The following is a 25,731-nucleotide window of genomic DNA, read 5'->3' on the forward strand; positions in this document are numbered from 1 at the left end:
TTTTGATGTCGATGAATATGCACCAACCAATTGGTTCCATCAAACCCTTGAGCACTAAACCATGTTTTTGTAAAGAACAGTACCAGAAAAAAGTGAGCTCCATGTGGCCCCACTCGCAGATTACAACAAACACATTTACATATGAGAATCTCAAATATGTGGCATACAACAACTCTCATGAGCTCGATGAACAATTTACCTAGAATGCAATGGCAAAGTTGTATCAATAGAGAGACAGAGAGAGTGTTCAGGCATCAGAAAACTTGCTAAGTATGCGACACGAGTACCTAGATATGGTGGGCTCAGGAGAGTGTCTGAGGCGCACAAGGACTGGAAAGAAGTCAGAAGAACGGATAAATTGCTTGCAAGGGGGGTGTGCACATATGCTACCAAGTGAAAATAGGGCTATCTTGATGGATGAATCACCCATAGCATCCCTTGATCCAGCGCTCAATGCTGCAACTGAGTGCTCAGATACTAGCTTGAGCAAAGCCTGCATAAGAGAAAGGACACCTTAGATGGAAACCTTAATATATTGGAATTTCTCAGAGGATTTTCTTATTTATATTTTCTCAAGAAGTTCCCAAGACAATCTCAGATACATTTACAAAAGAAAAAATTACAGTAAGTAAAGCTTGAAGAAATGGAAAAGCTTTAAAAAACAGCCTATTAACACTCGACATATTCTACACAAGCACAACTTAAATTTTTTTTTAAAAAAAGAAAGAATAAATTCACCACTATAATATGGAGAAAGAACTTCAATTGTGTAATTAAGCCACTTAATATAATCAAGTAGAGTTTGATACATGTTTCTGACTGAAAAGGAATGAACTGTTATCTTCGATGGATAAAATTAATAAAACTAAGAATAAACTATTAATCCCAAAATGGGTTGCCAACTTTCTAAATTGTACATCTAACCAGAGCCCTCAAGACAAATAAGTATAAAAAAAATCAAGGAAAAAAGAATGCTAAATAAAAATAACACCATTGAGTACTACGTACCTGCAAGGCTCCTTTTGTGATAATGTCTTCACATAGCTTACTGGAGTTTCGAACCAAGTTGCTAATAGCACCTGCTGCATTGGCTTTAGTCTTGTCTTCCTCTGATGCCTGAAGTAGGTTTGTGAGCTGAGGAATGGACCTTCTTAGCTCTTCATATAGTAATTCATTGTGGTATGCAGCATTACCAAGCTGGAGAGAACAAGAGAATCAGATTCCCATTTGGAGAGTAATGTGACACTACCCCATAAAACGCACTTACTGTTACATAAGAGAGAGAGAGAGAAAGGAACTTACTGCAAAACATGCAAACTTTCGGGTTCTTTTGTCTGGATCTGCACATCTTTCTATGAGGAGACTAACAATATCATGTCTTAACTGTAAAGCAAAAATTTGTTTTAGCTTTCTTCTATGGATGGCAAAATGAATGCAAGAAAAATGATGCATGGATCAGAAATTATCTAAGCTCATTTATGTGGATATTGCTTGATGGTTTGGCCTACTGTTTTATGTTATGCGTATTCGTATATGATGCATTTTACATACAAGCGAGGCATAGAAATAAGGGCTGTGGCGGCACATGTTGCCAATGGCACTGCAAGCTTTTGCCCTAATATTTGCATCGTCATGATTTAGAAAACCCTTTAGGAGTTGCAGTAGATCTGCCTTGTGAATTGCTTCATAGAGATCCTGCAATATTGCACAATTAAGCAATAGATAAGACTTTTTTTCTCATGGCATTTTAGATGAGACTGTTGACTCTTTCAACTTTCAATGAAACAATTGAAATCAAGTTCCTTACCTTTGACATCCGAGCAAGCTCAGAAACTATCATTAGAACATCAATAACAACTTCCTTTGGGCTGGAACCTTCTTCAAGTAGCATTCTCACCCGGCCTGGTTCCAACAAACCCTCTTTCAAAAGCTGCACGGATAGAGGCTTGTAACCTATCATCTTAGCTATAAACGCCACAGGCCTTCCAAGGTCATTTCCTTCCAAATACTCGATGCACTTGAGAATTTGAGCAGGCAAGCCTATCTGCCATTCCAAGGAAATTATATCAAGCTAAACAAGCAAATACTAAATGTTCAACAGAAGAAGGCACTAGCATTTGGGAATGCATAATATAGTCCTATTTACTATGCAAGAACCATAATCCTTAAGGTCATGGCCGTCTAGTGAAATGGTACACAATGATGAAGAAGTATGCACCAAACAAGACATAAGCCAATGAAGAGCCCCACTAATCATCATTGTCCATGTCAATAGAAGGTGATGAAACTAAGGACTGTTTTTTCCATGGTCCCTTGGGCGGTAGTATGTTTCACTATGACATTTTATTACCTCACAAAGCATTTGAACATATTGGGGCATTCTTTTCTCAATGAATTCAACATCTTCCTTATTCTCTCCCCACATTCTTCTCCCTGGTGATCCCGAATTAAGAAGGAAACCGCTGTTAATGGATGCAGACGGGGAGGGCCCACCAGGAACACTCTGTAATGCTACAAATGGAAATGCCATAACATTAACTGTTGCACTGATTAGATCTCTGATTCCAACAGAGCCACCACCATGCCCTTTCCAACATTTGAGAGCTTTGAGGTGGGGTTCAGATATCAAGTCACAAAAGAAACCAAGGTGTTCTTTTCGGTACAAAATGTCTCGGAAAGCTCCACCACAAAGGCACAGAGCAATTGAAGAAACTCCCCATACAACCCCAACTGGAGATAACCCAATTCTTTCCCTCATCTTATCTTCCTTTTGAGAGCCTTCAGCTAATAAAAAGAACAGATGGGAAGGAATACCAATTGAACAAGCTTGTTCTATGGCCAAAGGGCCACCCCATTTTAGCCTTGCCTCAAGCAAGCCGAGGCAGCCATCTCTGAGGCCATTCCAGTTTGTAAGCATCATAGAATCTACGTTAGTAGCATCAGAGGGTGGGGTACTGAGAAAGGTGCGTAGAGTTGCTGTAGGGGGTATCAAGGCCAATGTAATTTCGGAGAAGGGCGAGTTATTGGGTCTGTCGAAATCATCTTCAAGAGATAAAATGGAAGCAAGAGCCAACATGGCCGATGCACATCGAGGTGGAGGGGTGGAGCAGGTGGACCAATTGTTAGAAGAAGCCAGGCGCGCGAGAAGAGAAAGGCGGTCCTTTTGTTTTGTTTGTGATAGTGTCAAGATACATGATGGTGAATGCCTTGTTCGCATCTTTAATCCTTGGGCAATAGTGGCAAGAGCTAGGCAAGAAATGGTAACTAGTGATTCTGGGTTGGATATCTTATTGGATTTTGGTTCACCAGTTGAGGATTCTTTGCCTGAAGAAGCACAGAGATATAATGCGCGAAAGATGTCTGCAACAAAAGTCTTGTCTCCTCCACCATTCATGGGACTTGAAATGGGTAGTGGATTTGGCAGTCCACAGAACACATTACAGAGAGGTGGACTAAATATGCAGCACCTCAACATGAGCTGGGACAATAGGAATAGCACACAGCATCAGCATTTACGTTCATAAATGATATTGGGATCGTACAGATGCACATGATGCTTATGCCATACAAGATACAGGCAGGGCATCCACTATCATTTTCAAGTTGGACAATGATGGAGCACTGCAGATGTGACGGACATCCAGGGAGAACAGCAGTTCAATTCCACCATCTGTCTAGAGAAATGATGGTGAGTGCTCCACCTTAAGTATACACATCATTTGCATGTATAAACTACAATGTATTTTCCAATGTCAGTTCCTTGATGATTATGCTTCGAACTGACGTATAAGTACTACTAAACAAAGCCTGGTACAAAATGATGGTGCAGAGAAGGGAGCATAAGATATCACAAAGAACTTTACACACATGAAAAATGACCCTAACTGATGTGTAAATGCTATTAAAACGAAAACGTCTCCAAATGATGGTGCAGAGAAGGAAGCATAAGATATCTCAAAGAATTATACACGTAGAAAATGACACTCCCTTCACGATGGTGCAGAGAAGGGAGCTATAAGATTATCTCAAAGAACTTTAGACAAGTGAAAATGACCATCCGTTCCTCCCTCATGCCAATAAATGCATCTGGGGATGTATAACCATAGCTTATATCTATTTAAGATTAGAAGAAAAATAGAAAACGAAAATTACCTGAATAGTAGCACCTAGAGATTGCTCAAAACCTTGATGAAGAGCATAATGTAAAGCAACTTGCATTGCTTTTGATCCAAATAGCACTTTTGAGAATGCCTCAACAGTGTTTGAAGATTCTACCTCATCACACGCATGTTGGCTTTGTACTCTTGGACCAAGCTGAAGCTCAGAATGGACAATGAAAGAGCTCAATGGAAATAAGCGAACATGACCCTTCATAGCCACAATCTCAGATGCATCCACCAAAGCCCATGTAGCTTTGCATGCTTCACAAGCTGCAGCACAGTGATTGGAAGAGCCTGACATGAGACCTGATCCAGATATCTCAAGGCATAGACAGATTTGACCCATGAGACCAGACGATTTAGCGTGATCAAGTATTTGTATCATAGTGTTCTCCTCTGGTGAAGAACCAGCTACCATATCTGGAGCCATGAAAGAATGGAGCCCCTGAGTGACTTGAGTCAACACCATAGAAATACATGCAGTTGACTCATACAGAAGTCGACCAGATACATCTTTTATACAACCTACTACCTGCATATTCATATTGGAAGCAAGTTTAGAAATATAAATATCTATGAGCTTCATTACAATATATGTTTAAGTGGATGACACTGCAGAAGAAAACCTGTGAGTAAAACTCTGTGAAGGTAACCCAGTGCTGCAAGTACAGAGTTCTAGAAACATCCATAAGCTTCCTCAAAATCGAGAGGACCTACGAAAATGAAAAAAATAATAAACTATAAAACAATCAACCTAAAACGAATTTCAAATGTGCATCTCTCAGGGTGCTCATTTCATACCTTCACTATCAAGGCATTACCATCTGATATATTTGGACCAAACATGGCTTTGATGAGATCAAGGATTGCAACTATCATTTCAGTTAATGCTGAGTTTGAATGAAGAACCCCAGCAGCAACTAAATTCGTGAGAATTCTTATTGATTGACTTATATCAGCGGTAACCTGGTCGCTGAAGGACATGTATGAGCACAATTTTCTCACAATCAGCAGCAGTTTGATGGAACAAGAAGCCATAGGCATGCCGAGTGAACTTTAACCAATTCAGAACACAGTAACAACTAAAGATGCAATAGCTATCTCAGAGAAGTTTAACTTAAGCACTGCATCAGTATTGAAGTTTCTAGTTATACACCAACAAAAAAGGGAAAAGTTCATATAGAGCCGAGGCTCTAAACAATCAAATTAGAGCCTACCTCAAAAATCTCTTTAGAAGAGGTTGTTTTGATGCCCAAATATCCTCAAATTGATCATCTCGACATCAAAATGCATGGACATGAGAAAAAAATGGATTTCAGGTTTTGGAAATAGTCTATTTTGTAACGCATTTTTAGACTATGAATTTTCAGGATTTTCAAGTTTTCATAGATCTGTTGATCTACACTATTTTTAAAGCTTTAAACTTTATAAATAAAGATGAAAATATATTTTAAGGCTATCACAACGATTTCCAGTATTGAAACCACATATCTCGACACTATTTGAAGGTAGGCTCTAATTTGATTGTTTAGAGCCTAGGCTCTATACGGACCGCACCCATAAAAAAATATCCCTCAATAAATGAATGAATATCAATAAGAAATTCAAACCAAGAAGATATCTCATGCATAGATGACATTCTTCTTTTGCATATCTAAGTTCGATGACCTAAGGTTGTTTGGGTCTATTTCTAGAGAACCAGGATATCCAAATCCTCAAAACGTCCCATATCCAGCATTTGTTCATTTCAAAAAGAACTTGGAATGAGCAAATGCAAGCTTCTGGAAAAGCTAGCCTTTTACCTTGGAGTGCGTGCCTCTTCCCCTTTTTCTTTCTAACTCACGATAATGATATTATTCCATTGTTATAATATTTATATTTTAATATTTATCATCATTATTATTATTAATTAGTATTACTATTATTTATGAAAATATCATCAATGCAATAAATATTAGTATTATTATATTATAATATGCTATCATAATATAAAGGGTCTTTGTATACGAACACCCATTCTGTGGGTGCTTCAATTTTTGTACATTCGTTTTAACAATACAACAGTTAACATTTTCCACAAAAAAAAAATGCTATTATAATATAATAATATTATACTATAATAATATGTACTATCATTATATTTTTATTACTACTATAATAATAACATGCAATATCATTATATTTTTATTATAATATTATATTATTATCTCAATATATCAAAATCATATTAAATTAATATTAAAATATTTTGTATTTTTATTATAATATTTAATAATATCATAATATTATATTAATACTAATAAAATGATATTATATCATTATATAGTTATTATAAATTATTACATAATTATAATATTTATATTATGATTATTATTGTTGTTGTTGTTGTCATAAATATTTATTATGAAATATCACCAATATCATTGATACTAGTATTATTATATTACAATATCATTAAAAATAGTATTATCATATTACAATATAGCATTGAGAAAACATCTAATTGATCTCGACATCAAGATGTATGAATATGAAAAAGAAAAAAAAAAAATTTGAGTCCTATAAATAATGTATCTTGCAACAAATTATCTAGACCGTCCATTTTCAAGATTTTCAAGTGTTTATAGATCTACTTGATTTGAACCATTTTTGGAGTTTACAGTTCATTTTTCAAGTGTTTATAGACCATCCTAACAATGCTATTATAATATAACCATTTTTTATTATAATATTTATTAATATTATAATTTTCAATAAATTATTTTAATTGGAAATATACTAAAATGTAACCATCAAATTATGAAATGAACGGCTAAACAAGTTTAAAAAGCAAATAGCCAAAACCTGGTTTTACATTTAGATGAGCGAAACAAGGGATTTGTTATATACTAGGTTCATCCAAAAGCTCCCCAAACGGCATTGTTCGTAAAACCATGTTTTACAAATACTACCTAGGATTTGATGCATGACCAGGTTTTGCAAATGCCACGTTCCAAACAACCCATTAGATGAGATTGTTGTATTTAGATGTACAGCTTTTCTTTTTTCTTTTTTTTTTTTTCGGGGGGCGTGGGGGTGTGTGTGTGTGTGTAAAAGATGTCCGGCGTATACCTCAACAAGAAATACAAAATTTCATTATCTTCTAATCTCGTTTCATCTGACTCTTGTTAGACAGGTTATAAGGAACCAAATCATAAAGTTGAGGGGTGTAAGGATATTAAAATTCAGAAATTTTCAGTGACTCATGTTGATCAACAGACATAAGAAAACCTCGAGATCAAGGATAAAGGGAACGAATCTGTAGTTCTTTTCTTTGGTCAAATTTCTTACAATTTCATAGGCCACTTCCATGTCATGCTGGCTTCACAGATATATTTATTCCAGTCACCATACATGTGAGCCCGATATTAGATACTCCGTCTGGAGATCATGAAATAAACTGCAATTATTCAAGGCATAGCTCGGTCATCAATAAAAGGTCTGTTCAACTTCTAGTAATGGTTGTAAGTTTAGCAATTTCAGAAATATATATTCCTTATTCACATTCCCTAGAGGACAGTTTCCTTACTATAGAAACCTCAGATATAAATCTGGTGTTGAGATGTGGAATTCTAAGTGAAAGAACACAACTAATTCAAAAGCACTCATCAGTTGAATGAAAATAGAAGTGGTTAAGAGGCACAAAATCTATATATGTATTTATAGGTGACTGGGTCTTTATTCTCTCAGCAGTGAGCATATAAGAATTAAACAATTGCAGTCAGTGCTGCATAGATATCGATACATGTGGCAGTGTCTAGTACGTATTGAGGTTTCTAGTACGGGAGGCTGAAAAATCAGTACTTCTTGACACTTCTGTGCAATGTATTGCTGACACTTCTGTACAATGTATTACTCTAAAAATCTATTGCATAATTAATTTTTAAACTCATATATGCTAACTTCACATGGCAAATTCAGTAGCATGAGCTCAGAAAGGCAAGAGGTCTTAGAGTGTAGCCCAAAAAGCGGCTTTTTGTTGTACATTGCATTATGCTGGCTTGTCACATTCCATCTATGATACAAGCATTAATCTTTTTACAGCGTAATAATTAAGAAGGTATTAAAACTGTATTGTTTTAAATTAATTAAGCAGGTACTAAACCGTTATTGTTTATATGCACAATTAATTGAACAAATATCAAAGCAATATCGATTTTATAGGGCAACTAATTAAGCAAAACGCATGTTCATAAAAGGGTTCCCTGTTTAAGTTGGCAATGGCATGCGAGCTATGTGAGCTGCATGGTGGAGTGAACATTATTAGACCTCATGTCTTACATTCGAAATTGTGGGGACACCAAGGATTTTTTTGTTAAGAAATATATGGGTACCGCATGTGTACAAGGACAACACCTCTCAATGAAGTGTCGACATGTACTCTTACACATTAAAATGACCCGACACATAGAGTCACGGTGTCGGGGGCATGTCTGCGCATCTAAGCATCAACATGTAACACCACAGCAATAGTGGAGTCTTTATGCAACACTGATGGCAATATGCACATAAGTGAATGGAATAAGTAACACTTGTATCTTATACCCTCCCTAAAGCTGAAATGGGATACGCATGGTTCTTTCTACAATGTTTGTCAAACATATCAGAACTTTTTCATGGCTAGCTATCTACATCTTGCAGGAGGGGATGGGAGCCTACTGTAGCAAGACAGCAAAGTGTATACTGGTTATGCCATATCTCACAAAGAGAACCAGTTTTATTTTAGTGTCGGCCTCTTGGGGGATCCTCAACCCTGTCTACTACTTCCAGGAAACATTTTAGATTGCACGACCTTGTGGCTTTCGAGGGCATTTGATTTATATCATCCATATGCTATGCCCCAACATTTCGACCATTTTGGGTCAGAAAATAAGAGCACCATATATTTCCACTCTCCATGTGATCATCAAGATCAAGAAGTTTTGTTCTTCATCCTTTTGAACTCAAATGCTCAATTTACCAATGATTGGAATAGTCAGTAGTATACCACAATTTGGCATATCGTTTTTTCATCATAGGTATTAACCAGACCTCTTGGTTTCAGTAATAACATCTCAGAGTGCTGAGGATAATATGGTTGTTAGTTTCCCACACGTTAAAGCACACAATTGATATATTTTTAGTTATCCAAGGGTTCAAAAGTCCCAAACCACGAGTATGATTGACTCTATTGCATGCTATGTGTTTATCACGCACATGCAACAAATGTGACCACTGGCCAACAGACTGCTCTAATAAGAGCTTGTAGCAAGTGGCCTACATGTGTGCAGTCCTTGTTACAGATGTCAGATACCAATATTGCTTCATCCTTGGACTTCAAGTCTGGTTGCCAAGCAGAAAGAACAAGTCAATGCTTTAGTTACATGCGCAAAGTAAATCATGGGAGTAGGGTATTGATGAGTATCGACTGTTTAGATGTGGAGAATCAAGATTAGAGTAGACCAGGATGCCACGTGATCACAGAAATAATGAAATGAGGTCTACAACAGGCCTTCACATTGTACCCTTATTGTCTAAATAACGCGCAAATTGATTTCTATGGCTACCTAAGTTCTCAAATAATTTGTGGGACAATTTGTTTGCTTTCTACAGGTATTTGAAACTAAAATTCCTGGAGAAATTTTTAAGTGTGGATACACTTGAAATGAGTTTATTGCGGTATTGAAATTCCCTAGTTTTGGGATGATTTTTGGTGACCAGAGGTATATTGCATTTATAATAAATTTTCAGGTACTTTCATAAGTATTTTCATAGGTATTTGCTAGAGCATTCTTTTCTAGGTATGCGCTGCTATCCTAGAAAGTAAGTTTGAAGACAAAGTTTGTTGTGAAGATTCCATCACATGTTTTTGCCAGTTAAGCATAAATTACAATGGCAAAGTACAACATTGGAATTATTAGGTGGACTGTCAGCCAATCATTGAGAGGGATCCTATGAAGTCTAGGGACTCATTGCGAACCATGAACGATCAGGGGCTCAAGGATTGGGACCCACAAACTTGAACTAACAAGAATGGAAACATCTTTGTCCAGAATATCAGCTCCCTTCCTCCCTCACCCTCCCTCTTTGTTTTGGTGATTAGTTGGGACTCTAAGGAGCCATTGCAATATATTTTTTCAGGACATTCCTCATTAAAGGCTACAACTTTAGCAAATGCAAGATAGTCCCCATAGAAACTCATTTAAGTAAAGCAACTGATGAGCCACTGTTCTCTATGAGGAAACATCAATAAGAAGAAAGCAATTACAGAAGTGTCAGATATCGTAAGAAGTATATTTTTTGGGGGAAAAGAAGGGTGCACACTACCTGCAAAAATGGGGTGAACTTTTTGTGGTGAAATTTTTCATTGGTTGCACAATAAGTGACAAAGCTTCACTATCTTGAAAAATAGCATTTGCGCCTTTGATTGTTCGAGAATTGTTTTCCAACTTGTCTAATAATTGGCTTGCTGCAACAAAGATTCCATGGAATTAAACAAGTATACAACTCAGGATGAGAAAGATAGAAATGATCAAAGAAGTCAGAAAATGATATAGGGGGGGTTAAAAGTTAATTATTGAAAAAACAAATCAGAAAGAGATCTATCATATGCTGTAACTTTTTCTGATTGGAGAAATTACAGTGTGGTGGTATAACAGAGATAAATTCTAGCTATAGTACACATCAAGAAAGCTCTTAGGGAAAATATGGAGACTGTGTTTCTACTTTCTACATTATCCATCATCGAACCATGGGCATCAAGACTGACCAAACTGGTTAGGGCACCGTTCTAGTCAGACCAGTTGGATTGGACCAGTCCACTGGTCAGACCAATAACATGATTAAAAAATAGGACATAGCAACATTAAAAAATAAAAAAGCATAGAAATATTTACAAAAGGGAACAAATGGGATTAGCCCACTAGCTCATATGAGCCCAACGTCTCAGATTGAATCTGGGCCGATCTGACGATCACAGATGTCCGGTAGTGTTAGAATTTTAGTTTTTTTTTCTATAAATCCAAATCACTTGAAATTTTAGGCATGTGTTCATCAAAAATAGGTGAATCTTCGAAAAATATCAAAAAAATATTTTACATGAAATAAATTGACCAAAATACCCCTGAAAAGTTTCGAGGGGTATTTTGGTCTTTTTTTTCAAGGATAATTTGTTTATATTTTTATTAGGTGCGCCTTGATGAGAAGAACACACACCTAAAATTTCAAGTAATTTGGATTTGTAGAAAAAAAACTAAAATTCAAGCACTACTGGATATCCGTGTTCGTCAGATCGGCCCAGATTCAATCTGGGCCGTTGGGCTCATATGTTCATATATGCTAGTGGGCTAATTCCATCTTTTCCCTTTAAAAAACTAGAAACTCAGAAAAAAATTAAGAACAATACTTAAGAAAAATTTAAAAAACACAAAACACCATAATATTGGGAATGGGAAAAGTAAAATTAGACCAAAGTCCACAAATCCACATCCCCAAATCTCCACGTCCCAAGGGCCACTCCTTGGTAAAAACTACAACGTACACTAAAAGTACAAACTACCAACTAAAAAAAAAGTCCATTGAAAAAAGGGGAAATAGTTAAACATAAAGTACAACTGTATCAAACTCCACAAATCCACATATCCAAATCTCCACATCCCAAGGGCCACACCTTGGTAGAATCTACAAAGTGCACTACAAACTACAAAAATATAAGGGTCCAACTGTTCATAAAGAAAGGGAAATAGTTTAATATCCAATTTTTGTGTTTCATTATTCACTACAGCTCCATAGAGGTCATCAATTTTTAAAAATACTGAAAGCTTAGTTCCCTTTATTTCATATATAACCAGAAATGAAATTAAAATAACAATCAAAATCCTAAACCACAAAAAAACTAACTTTTATACACAACTAGTCAAAAATCAACAAGAAGGCTGTAAATGAATCAAAAACAACCATTCACATGATCCGAAGATATAAACTAATGCATTACTTTGGAAAAGGAAGGGTTAAAAAATCATTTCTTGGCTAAATCTTGAAAAAACAAAATATGTTACTATGTTTTCCAAATATAAAACAAATAATAAAAGAAAAAAGGATAAAAAACTTGGGTTCGATGTAATGCAGATCGATAGACATGATCACACTGGAAAATGGCTGCATTTTCACCCAAAGCAATAGGGATTTTGGGTAGAGAGAGGGGGGGAGCAAAAAATGCCAAAGTTGCTCTTTCTCTCTCTCTCTAAACAACATCTTTTTAACCCCCCAAAACCTCCCAAAAGTATTAAACTACCAAAACGCCACCTTACTTTTTTAAAAGAACCAAAAAAACCCAAAAAATTGTGCACCTTTTCAACAACAACAACAAAACAGGAGTTTTTGGGCAAATTTCACCCCCATAGGGACTAGCTGGTCCACCGGTTCACCAATCTAACATGCAGGTCCAGCAGTCCAGCCCCATTTCACTGGACAGACCAGTCCAAGGGGCTGGCCTGGACCAGTTTGGGCACCAGTTTGTTTGCAAGTCCACCTGTCGAACCAGCCTCCTAGGCCCTGTGTTAAACGCCTTGCATCAAATGGTTCTAAGAATGCATGAATGTATAGCTTTTTCCTGATTGGTCAATTCATGCATGAATATCAATGTCATAGCCTCCACAATATTAGCATCAACAAAACCCCCTAAAGAGGGAGCGAATTCAAGACAGTCTAGTTCTAGCCCGTTAAACTGGCTCATAAGGAAATTCAGTTCTGTCGAATTTGTGTGTTTTCAACTATCAATCTTCAAAAGATTGTGTACATTCAAACAATTAATGGTGAAAATCCTTGCAGCCTTGACATCTGCACCATAATCCAGAAAATGTTATATTGACACAGCAAAAAACTACTCACTCTTGAGAATAATAAGACCAAATCCCGCTCTCCTGTCTACAGCAATCTTTCAGGAGATAAAAATAAAACCCATAGATGGTATGCTGGTCTCAAAAATACTCAAAACCTAATAATATTAAAATAGTCTGATATGATAAAAAATGGCTGCAGCCAGAGCATGACCATTCATTCATCAGTATATCCTTAAAAGGATTCCAGATAGCACTCAAGTAAATGTCAAGATCTTGTTAGACTGTATTGTACCAGAGTTCACAAGAACAATAGGAGCGGCATGTCCAGAAGACTCTTGTTGTTGTAATAAGTTGTCTACAGCAGAAGGTACAATATATGCAAGCCTATCATTTGGAGGGCTTCTTTCCTCGTTTTCCAGAGGTACAGCAGCATGACACTGGCCTGAAGGAAAATGTGTAAGTATCATAAACATGAACATTCAAGTGCAAATTAAATGTGCTTACCATTGGTCTTACTCTCAGGACTAGAAGAAGGGGGTACGAGTGTTGAGGGAAGCATGCATTGCACTTCTCCCCTCCATGCTGCATCACATCCTCTGGTTGCAGCAGTGGCAGCACGAAGTTCCTGGAATAACTTGCCAAACATTTATTTAAGACATACATGAATTGCAAAGGAACACAAATCAATAACAAAGTTGTAAGAGAATCACTTCAAACATCCCAATGCAAAAATAAGATATCATCGCTACTCCCATGTCCAATGGATTTCAATAGCTAGAACGAAGCTTTACCCTGGCATGGAGCTCGCTTGGGGTTTCTTTAACAAATGGGTGATCAAGAAGAGCAGGCCACGACAACCTGTTTTGTGGTACCTGTGTCACATTATTTAGAGATCAGTGCAATACGTTAGAAAGATAAGATAGGTCCAACATAAAAATCTACAGAATTTTTGGCATGGAATAAAACCTTGTTGAGCAATCCCTTGAGGAAACTTTTGAAATTTGGACTTATGTTGTCCGGATATTTCACAGGGTCCTGTACAATATTACAATAAAGACAGCAAAAATGTTAGAGGTGATATCTCATTCAGAAATTTTTAAAGATATGAAGAAACAAGACTTGACACAGTTATACCTTGACTATATGCCGAACAAGTGCAATAACTGAATTTGTATAAAACGGAGGCTGACCAACATAAAGTTCATACCTAGACATTCCACATCAAGAACTTCAAACTGAAAACCTAATATATGAGTTCACAACAAAGATAGCGAAGAAAAATGCAATAGAGTTTGCAGAACATGATCAACAAAAGCTCATCAATAAATAATACAACAACAAATAGGAGAAACATAATTAATAATGCATACAAGATCACTCCAAGAGACCACAAATCAGCAGTGTGATTGTAGGGTTGTTCACGAACAAGTTCTGGAGCCATGTACAATGGTGTTCCTACAGAAAATGATGCCAATTAGAAAATCTCAATCATTACCAAGACAACATATTCATACCAAATATAATCAAGAGAACAAGACCAGATCTTACTTGTGAAGTATTTCTCAAGATAAAGAAAGTAATATTTTAAATCAAAGGGGAAAATTAAAACAGATAAATAATAAATGTAAATACAGAATGCAAAAAATCTTGTGCTATAAAATTTAAACATATCTAGTCAACTATAAGTAGCTGGAGCAAGAAGGCATAGAGTACTGAATTATGACGAATTCAAAAAAAATCAAATAACTTAAAGTTATACATGTTTCGTACAGAGCAGAGACCTTGAAACGCCAAACTGATATCTCAAAGAGAAGATATATGTACTAAGCAGAAAGAACCAACCCTAACTAATCTAGAAGAAATAATCTTCATAGGTCAGGGGCAGCACTCCAGGAAGTTTAAAGGCAGAATTTTTACTGAAAGGAGAAATTCAATGCAAACCAAGAAAGAAGTACAATCCAAATGCTCAAGTTACCAGTCCTACATTATGTTGTCTTTAAGATCCACTACACTCAGATGTAATTTAAAGCATGCAGCAAGGAATAAATAATCTTATATTCTCATCATTTCAAATGCCATGTAGCTCAAAAACACCAATATTAGTACAAATTCAACAACGTTGATAAAATATACTAAAAATGTACATAGCATCTTCAAATGATAAAAAGAAAATAGGAAACTATTTTCATAACCATGTGAGATGAACTATTTAACATTGTACCCATATCGTTTATTTAATTTCAAAATACCCATTGATGAGTAGGAATAGTACCAAAAGTGTAAAATACTAAATAGTGCATCTCTCATGGATATTTTTATAAATTTCCCAAAAAAAAAATAGGATGAGAAATAAAAACTAACCTTTAATGGAACGAAGCACAACAGTGTTACAAGACATTGCCCGAGCGAACCCAAAATCGCAAAGCTGTCATTTACAAAAGAAAGAGTCTTATCAACTCCTTTTGTAGCACAATGTGCATACATGAACTTATGTACAACTCCACTAGAATAGTCACATTTCACAAATCATCTGAATTTTCAAATGTATTGTCCCTCTAAATCAAATAGAAGAGACTTTTGGAATTTGGACTTTCTTTTGTACTAATTTTAAAAAACGTTCAGAAAAAGCAGCAAATATGATACAAAATACGTGTTCTTCAATATTAAAGAAATTCAAGTTTAGAGAGAAATCAGAAAGATAACCAAGCATTTAAATGCACAAGTTCAAATGAATTGCAGTGACTAAATTGATGTTTGTGCAATCATTGCATATGATAAAAGCAATTTTATCGATTCACACTTTTGGAAACGACATTAGTTCTAGAAACTAAAACAGCAATGGTTATAAAAGTCAACCAGTCAAAGGACAGCTTTCAAATCTACTCACGGTAGCCCTTGCTTAGGATTAGTTCTAAGAGCACTTAGGATGCCTTGGCCATTTCTTCCACCCCCAGAGTATTCTTGAGTCCAATTTAGACTTTTTCTATTTCATCTTATTTCCCTCTGTAGTTTTTAATTATTTCAGAAAGTTATAAATGTATTGTCAAGACTTACAAAGTATGCCTCTCGAGGCTCAAGCAAGTCACACTCTTCAAACTTTGATTTTAACAACTTTGTGATGCAAATCACATCTACAAGAAGTCGATACTAAACTGTCCTTTTCTAATTGGTTACATTGGTCAATTCTGGAATTGTTTTACTCGTTAGAGTCTTTTATAATTTGTCACTCATGGGCTATTTGGGTTTAAGCAAATAGTCTAGGATAGAGTGTGGGTAAGGTGAAGTCAAAGTGCCATATTGGTGTTTAGTTCCAAGGTGTTCCATGAAATCAAAGAATTAATGAGAGGTGTGGGCAATGTGGAGTTTCTATGGCTTGTAAATTGTGAGCCCTAGAGTCAAAGGTGAAAGGTTCCAATGCTTTAAAATTTGAATACATGTATTGCATGCAAGCTGATTGAGTTGAATGGGAAAATATGGCATAGGGGCAGTTCGGTCGTTTCCCTATTATGTTTAGGACACTTTGGTCATTGTTTGGGGTCCTCTTGTATGTTCATATGCATTGTACATTGTTGTAACAGTTGTTGTTGATGAATGAAATGAAGTAGAATTTTTATCCTCCTACTGGTTGTAGAGAGAGAGAGAGAGAGTGAAAGAGATTACCCAACTTATGAGTTGGAAGGCCTCTACTAGGTGTAGTGGCCAGACATGGGGCTGAAAGTCGCTTAGTTCCTTTCCTTCCTTGACAATGAATGGGGGATTTTTCTCCATGATTGATTGACTAGTGTAATCGTCCAATTACTGTTGTAAAAGCAGTCTCAGTTTTGCATCATTTGGTACATAGTTTTTGGAAACGCCTAGGAACCGAATTGTTTTTGAAATCAAAATCGCAGAATCGCAGCTGGCTAGAAGATTCCGGTTTTCAGAATCGACGTCCGTACAATGGGAACTACGGGGAGCGAGATTCCTATTTTTTGAGAATCGAGAATTGACCAAAATAGAATCAAGATTCAGCCACATATGGAATCAAGATTCTGACTTCCTTGGAATTGAGATTCCTACCTCCTTTAATTCAACCTCTAAGGAATCGAGAATCTGAAATCTTAGGAATCAAGTTTCCAATGTATGTGGAACTGATATTCGCACTAGAATGGAATCAAGATTCTGATATTCGCACTAGAATGGAATCATTTAAACGAACCAACCTAATTGCTATCCTATCATCAAAACAACTCACGCACCACCAAAATCCTCCCTCCTCCTAACTTAAGTTATACTAGTGCACTTCCTATTCCTATGACAAAAATTAATCCATTAAAAATAAAATAAAATAAATTTTTGATAACTCCAATTTTTATTTACATCAATTTTGCTTGCAACACCTGCCACAATTGGAAGCGATGTATCACGTTGCATTGCAAGCCAAAGAAACGATAGGTAGAGGTGCTGGTCTTGGAAGTGAAGTGTGGAGATGTCACAGCCAAAGAGGGTGACACCTCCAACTAGGGGAGTTGCTAGCTCAAATAGGAAGCGAGCTTCAGGTGATCAATCAGGGATTGGGCATGGACCCAACACTTAAATGAAGTGTGGTGTGACGTTGCACCCATGGATGCTTGCCATATATTGCTTGGCCACCCATGGCAATATGATTGTAAGAATTTCATAATGTTGAATGTAACACTTATACTTTTTAAAAGTATAATCAAAAGATTGTGTTATTGGTCATTGCAAGATGAAACCCCCCCTAAATCAATTCAAGAGGGTGCGATTTTGTTCTTGTATCGACAATTTGTGGATATGAGTGCGAATATGGGAAGATTTTCAAGATGATAGAAAAGGACTTGGGGCAATTCTCTATGGTGCCCAAAGCCCTTAAGTTGTTGATGGAGGAGCTAGCCAATCTTATACCTGAAGAATTACCAACTAGATTGCCTCAAATGAGAAATATATAGCATTGTATTGACCTTATTGGGGAATCTAATTGGCATAATTTTCTGGCATATGAAATGAGCCCCAAGGAGCATGTTGAGTTGTAGCATCAACTTGATTAGTTCGTGTCTAAGACACTTATTTGGTAAATGTGAGCCCGTGTGCAGTTCCAGCATTACTCACACCAAAGAAAGATGGAACTTGGCATCTATGGGTTGATAGTTGAGCCATCAACAAGATCGCAATTAAGGATAGGTTTCTAATACCAAGACTTAACGACATGTTAGATACATTAGTTGGTTCTTCAGTGCTCTCAAAGATAATTTGAGTGGATATTACCGGATCTGAATTTGAGAAGGGGATGAGTGGATGACAGCCTTAATACAAAGAGTGGCTTGAATGAGTAGCTAGTTATGCCATTTGGGTTGTCTAATGTACCGAGGACTTGTATGCACTTGATGACTCAAGTCTCGAGTGATTTCCTCGGGAAGCTTGTTGTTAAATATTTTGATCATATCTTGGTGTGTAGCACCAATCAAGAGGTGCACCTTGATCATTTGCACCAAGTGCATGTAGTTTTAAGGACTGAGAAATGGTACAATAACCTTAAGAAGTGTACATTCATGACTAATAGTTTGGTGTTCTTAGGTTATCTTGTGTATTTATATGGTGTGAAAATGGATCAAAAGAAGGTTAAGGAGATTGTTGAGTTGCCTAAACCTAAGACCATGACTGAAATGTGAAGTTTTCATGGTCTTGCCACTTTGCATCAAGATTTATTCAAAACCTCAGCACCATCATATCACCAATCACATAATGCCTAAAGGGTGAAGGGTATCGATGGATCCCTGTCACTACCAAGACATTCAAGGAAATCAAGGAGAGGATGATGCATGGACCCTTTCTGGCTTTGCTTGATTTCACTAACGCATTCGTGATTGAGTGTGATGCCTCTCATGTTGAGATTGGAGCTGTATCAAGTCAAAAGCAAAGGCCCCTTGCATTTTTCAATGAGATACTGATGATAGGCAGCGATACTCGACCTATGACATTGCGTTTTATGTGGTTATTCAAGCACTTTGTCGCTGCGACATTACTTGATTAAACGAGAGATTATTCGTTACATGGACCATGATGCACTTGTACACATTAACAATCAAAAGAAGCTTAGTGCAACACATGCCAAGTGGGAGCCTTATTTGCAAGAATTTACATTCATAATAAGGCATTAGTACGGAGAACCTACTAAGGTGGCTTATGCCCTTCATTAGTTTGTTTACTTGGTGAGGACATTTACAGATGAAGTGGTGAGTTTAGAAGCAATGCGTGAGGCCCATCAAGATGACTTGCACTTCAAAGACATAGGAGGAGCTAAACAACTAACAGTAACTCTTATTACCAATTCCTTTAGTCCGAGGGTTATATGTTCATGTACACTTAAGTATGTTTATGATTTTAGTAAGTTTCTAAATGTAGCTCGAAACTAATTATCAAACATGTAAAATCCTTTATGTTTATAACTTTGGTAAATCATTAAATGTACAATTACACTAATATATCAAACATCTAAAAATCATTTGTGCCATGCATGAGTCGGCATGGGATTCGAACCTTGCACATCAGGTTGCAATCATCAACACCATAACCAATTGAGTCAATGCCCAAATCCTAATAATTTTTTGTTTTTCATAGAAATGGATTTTTATTGTTATTTTGGTCGGGTTTACTGTTCACAACAATTTGGATTGGACTATAACCTTGTTGGTTCAATGACTGATCTGATCATTATAACATTTGTTTCCAATTTAATAAGCATAAAATAGCACGTGGCACTCAGGCAAGAATGGTTAGAAATAAGAACATCATCACAATACACATTTGTTTCGAATTTAATAAGCATAAAACAACATGTGGCACTCATGCAAGAATGGTTAGAAATAAGAACATCATCACAATACACATGCTGGAAAAACAAGAAAAAGTTTGAACACAAGCCAACAACTTTTCAAGTGCTGAGATGCTACCAGAGCTCAAAAATATTACCTTAACAATTGATCCGGCTCCAATGAGGATATTTTGAGGCTTCATGTCACGATGGATAATGCGATTAGAGTGCAGGTAATACAGTGCTCTTACCTAACATTTCAAGCAACCACGTAGTTCATATTACAATTATCATTCCTAACACAGAGATGATACTAATGTATACCCCTGGAACTAGATACAGGAACAACCATGTAGTTCATAAAACTTAATTACATATGATACTCATGAAGGGATGACCGAAGGACTGACTTACCAATTGTTTGGCTATTGCTTGGACCTGTTCTTCAGGGAGACATTTGTCATCTTCCAGAATTTCGAACAATTCACCCTGGGTACAGGAATTCATAACTTATGTCTTCATGTATTCATCTGGCAATAAAATATATCTAAAACTTTTCAAGTAAAATGTCACCTAGAAAGATAAATACCTGTGCAAATTCTGTCACTACACAAAATTCTTGGGGGCTTTCAAATGCATCAAGCATTTCGATTATGTTTTCATGCTTCAGCTTTCTTAAAATCTGAAAATGGAGAATTTGAGAACGGAGCCCGATCCACGACAATGTGGCTGTCAGTAAATAAGTAGATACTGAAGATACAAAAAGACATACAAGAAGAAAAGAATCATCAATAGCAACATGATGTTACTGTGATGGAAACCCTGCAAAGTGTAACAAAGGACCATCAAAACCTGCAAATCTGTCAACTGTGACAAGCAAAAGTAGATGACAAACTGACAGTTGATATGTAAGGTGCAATCAAAAATACAAACTGAATAAGCCAATGTAAAAACCCAAAGGCTCCACCAGAAACCAGCACCTACAAAAGGACAGCACTCACAGACATTCTGTTACATTTCCATGGTAATTGCACAGAGGGTACTTAGTCATTTCATCATCTTTTATTGTTCCTTCTCAAAAGCATTTTAATCATATCATGGTGTCATAGCACATCATGGGGATTAAGTGATCAATTTTTTCATTTGACATTGGGAGATTACAGATCTGATAACCTTTTTTCTATATAACCTGCCACCAACTGTCATCCAGTAAATATTGCCATTACAGATCATCATCATCATCATTTTAGCCTTTTCCCAATTAATTGGAGTCGGCAAATATTGACATTACAGATATAAGACCAATTCTAAACATATCAGATGATTTCTCCATAGGGCCCCTCTTTGCCAATTTATCGTTACGCTTTGCTGAAGGTAACCCTGCTCTTTGCATTAGAGTTTTCCTGTTTGGGTTGTTTTAGGATTTCATAAATGACCTCAGACATTTGATGATTATTTGAGCTGATTTCCTGGGAAAAATTTAACAAATACACATATTGTTTCATGTCTAAAATACTATCACCCAATTGATCACCAATAATGATAGATCAAATCTATAATGAGGACCGTCTCTATCATGCCACATCATAAACGACTCAAAACTTTAGTTGAAGCTTTTGTTTTCTTTTTCTATTTGATAAATAACCAAGGATGCTCTTCTCCCCAATTTTCCATTGATCACCCCTCTTGCTATCTTCAAAAAACCCTGGACTTATCCTATCTTAGCAAGAAGATAAACACAAATTTTACCCAGAAATACCTCTCGCACCATCAAAGAAAATTTAGATGTACTTCACCCTGCAATAACTATATGCATTTCACCACTTTTTCGTAGAACCTGCCGAAAAACATTAGAGATGCTCTAGACTTAGATGTTGTGCTGAAAGATACACATATCAAAGTTTACAAGCACTTCAGTCCATTTTCTTCAGATGATTCACTCTTTAATTTGTTATGTAACAAAAATATCCACAAGTACGCATAAATGCCAAGCCAGAGCACTTGCAATCGTTTATACAAAATTATGGTGTGGAAACTCATCAAAGGCCAAATAGTTTTGAACTTCTGATTCATGGTGATGGCACAAAAAACCCCAACAAATGATTTTTTCAAGGGTAAGGAAGCCTGCTCAGACTTGAATTGAAGTCCTAAAATACAGCATGAGGCAATTAAGACTTTTGGCAAGCTACATCAGATAGAACCCAAACTACCTCCTTACCCATTGAAGAGGCTCTCCTTGCTTCCGATATTTCTTGTTTCTACTTTGTTAAACACTTAAAAAACTCATTTCAATCGAGCTACTACCACATGGAAGGAGGAAAAGAGGGACTGTGGCAGGCAGGGTCAACAGACTTACTAACATGTTGAGCAATGCCAAAGCGGAAAAGCATTCATGGTCAATGGTCCCAAATCAGTGTTTTAAAATGCAGGATGCGGCCTGATGCGGTGATACGGCTCGATGCGGTCCAAATGCGGGTGCATCGCTACGATGCGGTCAATAAATATAAAAATTCTAAAAAATCTAAAAAAAAATAGGTTAGTGCATATAAAAAATATGGAGGTCATTTATGTGATAGTAGGTATTTAGTTTATTCATTAACTCCAAAAGTATCAGTTGTTGTCTATAAAAGATTTTGTATCAACTATCTCTTGAAAGAAACTAGAAACTTGAAACTAGCTTCGTAAAATCTTCAACAACCATAATCACAAATTTGAAACTAGAAACTTGAAACTAGCTTCATAAAAGATTCAACAACCATAATCACAAATTTAGCCGACCCCAATTAATGGGGAAAAGGCTATGATGATGATGAATCACAAATTTGCAACCACGAACTTTAAGGTTACAAAATACAAACTAAAGTCTATGAAGATTAAAGAGCTCAATAGCAAGCTCAAGACAAATCATCATCATTTCTCAACTCACAAGTCTTGAGATTCTAAATTTTAAATCCTAATCAGAGACATTATCTTGAGAGTCTCCATGTGTATCATCATTCTAAACTTCGCCTAAACTTCCTCAAAGCAACACCCAAAAGAAGTAAATCAACAACCAATCATCAAACAATACGAAAATCTAATAACTTCACAAGAAAAAATTTCCACCACCTTTTTTTTGATTAATTTGATTGTTTTTAGTTGTTTGGGGGGTATAATACCCCCCCAAAACCCTTTCCCCCCTTTTTTGGGGCACAAAATGTCCAAAATACCCTTGCCCGAGGGATTTTTCAGGATTATGCGGGATGCAGGATGCGGCCGCATACGCGGAGAGATGCAACGCATATGCAGTCACATCTCTCCAAAGCGCATATGCCCCCTATTGCGATGCACTGCCCAGCGCATAACGTTTTTTGTGGGCACATTTTAAAACGATGTCCCGAACTCCTTTCCGGTTCATGGCAATCCCACTCTTGCCTCCTCGACTCTCTCCTGAATCATCATGTAGAGCAATATATCACTTGAAGCAATATATTTATCCATTCACACTTCGGCTAGTCCTCTATACAATGAAACCATAGAGTATATCAACTATTCTCCACTGTGCTAGTCTTGGAACTTGCAATTTTCTCATAATTGCATTTAAGCCTAAGTCAGTATATACTATTTTGTTTTCCTCTCTTCCCAAACTCTAACAAAACAAATATTTGTTCATATTGTTGATTCTACAGCTTGAACTGTTCCTACATCCTAGTATAGGAAAATTCCAAAAGCCCACAAATTGATAAAAGCTCTTAGAGTTTAACCTTGCTTGAAATCTTATCCAGTTGGGTAAACATTTTCCATCACTGCAATATGCCTTTGCCCCAAGTGGTCATGTTATGCAGCATCTTGGGACAAAAAAATTGTGTGCCAAATGGATGGTAATCTATTATCTATCATGACATTGGGGAGGCACACATGCAACGAGAGAGAGGGGGAGAGAGAGAGAGAGAGAGAGAGAGAGAGAGAGAGAGTGAGAGAGAGAGAGAGAAACTAGAAAAAGTGGAATAAATAGGAAAGAACAAGTGATGCAAGTTGCAACTAATAAAGAAGATAAAAAAAATGTATACACGGAAATTGAAATAACGAAAAGCCAAAAAAAGAAAGAGAAATGAATGTCTCCAAAGAATACCTCAATTTCTTGTCTTAAGTTATGAATGTCCTTCTCGCTTTTACCATGTTTAAGGATGAACTTCATGGCAACAGTCTGTAAATAAAAACAACAGTGTTAATAAAATATTGGAAGCAGGGGAAGAAGAAAAGCAAGACATTCTTTCATGTTTTCAGCACAAAAGCACGATAAAATCGACCCTAACCTGTCCAGTATATTTACGCCTTCCTTTGTACACCTTCCCAAAGGAACCTTCCCCAACTAGCTCTATGACATGGTAGTTTTCTATACCCATTCTAAAACTGTATTGAGAAAACAAGAGAATGAATCTTAGAAATTAGAATCCAAGACAATCCAACAAGTATGAATGAGCATGCATCCATCAACATGTGTTGCATCAATTTTCAAAATTGTGCTCAAAGATAACTAAACAAAGTAGTTTTTCCCTTTCCTTTTTTACATTATAGTCAGTTCAGTCAGTTGGCACCCATGAAAGCTATATAATTTAGTTTACGGCAAAATCTCAAATGAAATCAGGTTAACAATGCTGGTTACACAGTTATGATCGACTTGTTCCATTGATACCAGAAGCCAAATGGAAAATGAAGAGCTATGATTTAACATAACAGCAATTCATGGCCATTGATCATGGAAGGATTTCCTTTAGGTCAAGGAAGTAATGTTGATGCATAATGCCAAATGAGAAGGAATGTCTAAAGTGCCGTGGATAAAAACTATAATTTCTTAGCAGAAAATAACAAGCAGAACTAGGTTATCCAGAGGCAAACAGTTTGATGCATCCGGATTAACAGAACAGTAAGCACTCCAATAGATTCAATTTTGATAACAGAAAGGGGTGTATTTTAAAGCAACCAACTAGGCAATCCAAGCATTCTCCATATTAGGAGACAAGTTGAGACTGTAATGGAAGGATTAAGCCCTCATAAACCTAAACACCAGCTCAAATTTTTTTGTTTTAATAGAAGAAATAAATTTTGAGAATTGGGATATTTATTAGTCCCAACAATTAAAGAAGCAAATAGCCTCAAAAAATGAAATAATTAGAAACTATGTACTAAAAGCTATAAACATCACTAGATATGGTACCATTCATTGAGAAAACTAAAGCTACCAGGTCATAACTTCATTTTTTTTTTCCCGAAACAAAACTCATGAACTAATTCAAAGAGCACAAATAGACAATCAATATTGCAGAAAATGCACCAATAACATTCCATTTTAAGTACAAAAGGGCAAAAAAACCAGTGGTTTTCAGAAACAAATCAGATGATCAATGCAATAGCATTTAAGAACCAAAGGAATCTAAGCATCTCCATCGTAAAGCCCCCAAAGTAACGGGAATAATCGCCACCTAAGTATGAAACTTGGATGGTTTGCCCAAAAATCTCGATGGATCTGGAAACATCTATACACAGAAATTAAAATCAAATAATTTATAGAAGTTGAACTGAAATGCGCGATCAACAGAGGACACTTACCAAGTTCAATTGTCCCAGTTCTGGACTTTCTCTCTCCCTCACGCCCTCTCTCCCCTAAACCTCTCTTTCTCTCTCTCAAGCACTCTCTCCCCTAAACCTTTCTATCTCCCTCACGCTCACTCTCTCTCCTGAAATTTTATTCTCTCTGGTTTGAGACTTTTGAGCCCAATATAATGTCTAATGGGGACACACCTCTCTCTCTCTCTCTCTCTCTCTCTCTCTCTCTCTCGCTGGTACACTGAATTTCCCGCCTGTTACCCGATCTCTTTTTTCGAATACGCGATTCAAGTTTTGCGAGCGTGTGAGCGCGACG

At 36.5% G+C, this 25,731-nt stretch overlaps 1 protein-coding gene across 3 annotated transcripts; it reads right to left on the minus strand.

Moving 5' to 3' along the window:
* Positions 1-25,731, minus strand: FU (kinase family with ARM repeat domain-containing protein). 3 transcript variants are annotated; one of them, XM_020669877.2, is made up of 24 exons: positions 25,419-25,731; positions 24,125-24,221; positions 23,941-24,015; positions 20,419-20,511; positions 20,244-20,318; positions 19,988-20,080; positions 15,380-15,443; positions 14,389-14,473; positions 14,153-14,225; positions 13,985-14,053; positions 13,810-13,890; positions 13,523-13,643; positions 13,311-13,460; positions 10,506-10,647; positions 4,962-5,133; positions 4,787-4,873; positions 4,153-4,692; positions 2,351-3,478; positions 1,808-2,044; positions 1,552-1,695; positions 1,303-1,383; positions 1,009-1,197; positions 288-493; positions 1-199 (listed from the first exon to the last, which is right to left on the minus strand). In XM_020669877.2, the coding sequence occupies exons 2-24, from the start codon at positions 24,212-24,214 to the stop codon at positions 196-198; spliced, it is 3,999 nt and encodes a 1,332-aa protein (XP_020525536.1). In that variant the 5' UTR covers positions 24,215-24,221; positions 25,419-25,731; the 3' UTR covers positions 1-195. The 3 variants fall into 3 exon arrangements, with proteins under 3 accessions (XP_020525536.1, XP_020525534.1, XP_020525535.1); XM_020669875.2 differs by having other exon boundaries at positions 1-493; XM_020669876.2 differs by having other exon boundaries at positions 1-493; positions 13,535-13,643; positions 25,419-25,730.

The sequence above is a fragment of the Amborella trichopoda genome, chromosome 6, assembly GCF_054954075.1.
Source record: "Amborella trichopoda isolate Santa Cruz 75 chromosome 6, AtrichopodaSantaCruz75HAP2 v2.0, whole genome shotgun sequence".
Classification (NCBI taxonomy): domain Eukaryota; kingdom Viridiplantae; phylum Streptophyta; class Magnoliopsida; order Amborellales; family Amborellaceae; genus Amborella; species Amborella trichopoda.